This window comes from Hylaeus anthracinus, unplaced genomic scaffold, assembly GCF_026225885.1.
Source record: "Hylaeus anthracinus isolate JK02 unplaced genomic scaffold, UHH_iyHylAnth1.0_haploid 0, whole genome shotgun sequence".
NCBI lineage: Eukaryota > Metazoa > Arthropoda > Insecta > Hymenoptera > Colletidae > Hylaeus > Hylaeus anthracinus.
This window is the reverse complement of record NW_026533254.1, coordinates 23,167,878-23,171,539: the sequence shown is the minus strand read 5'-3', so window position 1 is coordinate 23,171,539 and position 3,662 is coordinate 23,167,878. Positions and strand designations below refer to the sequence as shown.

The window sequence follows — 3,662 nt, the reverse complement described above, 5'->3', positions numbered from 1 at the left end:
AGAGAGAGAGAGAGAGAGAGAGAGAGAGAGAGAGAGAGAGAGAGAGATCGAATTAACGAACGAAAAAAGAAGGTTAATAGAAAGTATATTATATATTTGAGTAAAACAGTTCGAGGGTTGGCATTATCCATGCCTGGATAGAAACTTAAAATCGTCTTTTTACCAAATACGCGGATTCGTTTAGTTTTGCCACTTTTTTGTTTACGTTTTAAGAGGGGATACCGCATTGGGAGGCCAAATATTAAATGTTCGTTTTTTTTTTAAATCTTTCAGATATCAGCTGTTCCTCGAAGACAACTGTTTGGAGAAATGTAGTTTCTGTGTGAAATGAAATGAAAAACTGACCGAATGTACTTCAAATCATATATAAAATATTCTCAAGCTTATGAAAACATTACAGAAATTGTTCTCTGTAAAAAAAATTACTAGGAATACTTGATATTTGGCCTCCTAGGTAGACTTTCCTCCCTAAGAGGCGCTACGTCGCGCACGCTCAGGAAACGATTGGAGGAGAGGATTCACCGATTTAGAGGTCCACTTAGAGTCGAGAACGAAAGGTCTTGGATAAAGTCAACGCTCGTTTACTCATAACTTATTATGTACATCGTCTGAAGGAACCGGTACGTTCGTAAAGAAAAATAAACACTAAGTATGTATCAATCGGTTTCGTTCATTTCCCCAAGTGACGGAGTGCAATTTACAGGTCCCATATAAAATAAAAATAAAAATTTTTTTTCCAGGATTTATTGGTTACGAATAATTTATTAACAGATATTGAGTTACACGTGGCTCCATTTTGAATGAACTTCGACGTTTTATTTTGTTTTATTCGGTGCTCACGTTGAATTACGAATTTCGAAATGCTTTGGAAGTTTGTTGGCATTAAAGTATTTGACGTTGTATCTTAGGAAGGAAATTTTGGAGAATTCGGAGAAGTTTAGACCGGTGAACGAAGTAAGTACAATTACTGTAAATATTTACAAAACACAATAAATATTATGCTTCACCGTTCTAAATTACAAAGTATCGTTTATTAATTTATCGAAGCAATAACAATGATCATATCTTCATTTTTAGACCGAGAACATCGTAAGTTTTTCCTTTAAAAAAAATTGTATAAAAATTACTCGTAGTTAGAATATAAATGAAACTATTTACATTGTACCATTTTGAAATGAAAATAGTCAATTGTCGAATGGTGATTATTATGTTAAGTGGACCGAGATTCCCAAATCTAGATAAACAAGAACTGTATGGTTTGTGAATAGGAATTGTATATTTATACATATTTTTAACCATAGTAATTAGAGACGCAAGTTAACTGAAATTATTATACGAGTATGATGTACAATTACAATAAAATTATACAATAGTACGATATTTTTAAATTCTTCGTCATCACTGAACTATATTATAGCGTATAAATGTTCTGTTATCTTTTCAAATAAATGTTATTAAATCTTTCAGATCTTCTGATTCTTCGTTCCTCCATCGAAAGCACCTTTAACACCATTTTATATAAATAAGGACGATCAGATTTTTAAGGATAATTTAATCAATTTTGCTATTACTTACAGCTTTGGAATGTCTTTAACGTACTGTGGCTCGTTGGAACGTCCCACTGGGTCTTCAAATTTACATTTCTCTCTCCAAACCACCGTGCTATTCAACAAAGTAGAAAAGTTTTTGTTATTCAAAAGCACGGATCTCTTTGCTTCCGTCATTTCAATCTTATGCGATTTTTGCGAACGCAGTATCAGCTCTTTTCTTTTTTTCGTGTACTCTTTATCCTGCTTCCTGCAACGATTTAATTTTATCGCTTCAAAAATCTCACTTAAAAGCAATTGTTTTGAATTACGTCTGAATTAAAAATTACCTGAAAGCTTTAACTAGTTCCGAATCATAAGTACACTTGTCCTTCGAATTGGCACTCGATTCCCTCGAGGCACTCTCTAGTGACTTCTTCTTTTTATATTCCTCCAAAGCTTCCAGAATTTTCTCCCTACGCCTTCTTCTTTGTTTCTCTTCAGTTTCTCTTTTTAATTTTATCCGAATTTTCAGTTGTTCTTCGTCCATCGTGCGTTTATTCTCCTTTTCCATCCGCCATTTTTTAATTAAGTCCTTCTTTAGACTTACGTTGGAATCTGCACTGTGGTTCGACCTGGAAGCTTCGCTTCGCGATAGTTTCTTCTTTTTAAAAACTTCCGTTTTCTCTTTTTCGTTCGAGTCATCATTTTCTTCAAAATAATTTTGATTGTTTCTGGATTCTTCGGCACTCTTTATTTTCTTTAGCTCCCTCTTCTGTCGCCATTCTTTTACAACTGATTTTTGTTTTTCCCGCAGGTCTGTGTACAATTTGTACCATGCCTCGTGATTCACTATAGTCTCCGTTGATAAATCAGGAAATTTCTTCTGTACAGCGGCGACCAGAGCTGGAATGTTATTACATTTCTTCCGCATTTTCAAGAAGTATAAATGATCATCCGTGCTCCAGTTTTCCGTGTGTCCTAACGACAATTTATATTTTCAATTAGCGATTAAAAAAGGATAAGATTTATTTTCGCTACCTGTTCTCGCAACAAGTGCATGGAAATCTTCCGCGTCCCTGTAATCCTTCCTTTCTCTTCTGCTTTCGATTCTACTTTGGCACGCTGATAAAACGTTCTTCTGAAAATGTTCATACTTTTTTATTCGTGGCTCGAAGTCGCGTAATTCATTCCTAAGCGTTGCCTGTTCTTCCACCAGAGCCTCGATGCAACAGGATTTTTTGAAATCCTGCATCTTTTGCCAAAATTTGATCAATTTTAGTTTGTACGTGTTCACATCTGAACATAAATAAAAATAAAAATAATACACATCGATTTACAGTGATATCAGAATTGAATATTAATGTTTACCTAATTTCTTTAGTTCTTCTGGATTCCTCGCTACGAGTTTAATAGAATCCATTTCTGTAGCGATGTCTTCCATGTACTTATACATCGTGTTCAAAAAGATTTGCCTGACAAATATTGCAAAATAATTTTCAAATTAGATGTTTGTCGCTTTAAAGGTGGCGCCCTCTACTTGGAGGACACTGGTCTCAAGTATTTTGGAGAAAAAAAAATAAATGTTAGTCTGTACTCCAGTAGTACCTTTTAGATGACATTTCCTTGCGTTCGTGAATAATTTCCTGCAACAAATCCTTATCGATTTTCATGTTATCGATGGCACAAGCCACTCCCCTATCAAGAATGATCTCCTGTTGTTTCAACTTCAGCAATGGTTTCAACCATAAGTCCCTCTCTGCCGAGGACATTTTCCTTCTCAAACCATTCTTCTTTTCTTCGACCTTGTCTTCGTTGATTTCCATTGAAGCAATAGATTAAAATTCAATTGAAATTAATCGTTAATGTTAGTTTGTTCCAATAACCCCTGTTTCAAGGCTGACGTTTACTTCAGACAACTGAATTCGATTTGTGTCGACTTATGTGTTCTATGGGTTTCCATAGCGATCTACCGTAATTTCACCCCATACGTCGTTGCACCTGGCCATTGAAAACGTGAAAGTATTTATTTGTACGTGCAGTCGATAAATCAGGTCGCAAAACGTGTTCAGCAAAAATAACAAATAAACATATGTCAAGAACTGAGATATTTAATTTGTAAATAATACTTATTAT

General features: G+C 34.7%; 1 protein-coding gene and 1 long non-coding RNA gene across 2 annotated transcripts; one reads left to right on the top strand and one right to left on the bottom strand.

The window, feature by feature from the left end:
• The first annotated feature begins 6 nt into the window (after positions 1–6).
• LOC128896759 (uncharacterized) lies at positions 7–1,466 on the top strand. The gene is made up of 2 exons (XR_008462089.1): positions 7–954; positions 1,078–1,466. It is a non-coding gene; the product is annotated as an uncharacterized LOC128896759 (long non-coding RNA).
• On the bottom strand, positions 1,368–3,519 carry LOC128896648 (coiled-coil domain-containing protein 112-like). The gene is made up of 6 exons (XM_054160008.1): positions 3,135–3,519; positions 2,898–3,001; positions 2,568–2,825; positions 1,877–2,507; positions 1,576–1,797; positions 1,368–1,501 (listed from the first exon to the last, which is right to left on the bottom strand). The coding sequence occupies exons 1-6, from the start codon at positions 3,350–3,352 to the stop codon at positions 1,441–1,443; spliced, it is 1,494 nt and encodes a 497-aa protein (XP_054015983.1). The 5' UTR covers positions 3,353–3,519; the 3' UTR covers positions 1,368–1,440.
• Between the last annotated feature and the right edge of the window lie 143 nt (positions 3,520–3,662).

Excerpts from the sequence above, each read along its gene's own strand:
- LOC128896648 (XM_054160008.1), bottom strand. The coding sequence starts at position 3,352 with ATGGAAATCAACGAAGACAAGGTCGAAGAAAAGAAGAATGGTTTGAGA. Across the intron at positions 2,508-2,567 it reads TGCACTTGTTGCGAGAACAG|GACACACGGAAAACTGGAGC; the intron begins GTAGCGAAAATA and ends AATTGTCGTTAG. Across the intron at positions 1,502-1,575 it reads GTTAAAGACATTCCAAAGCT|GTGCTTTCGATGGAGGAACG; the intron begins GTAAGTAATAGC and ends ATGGTGTTAAAG.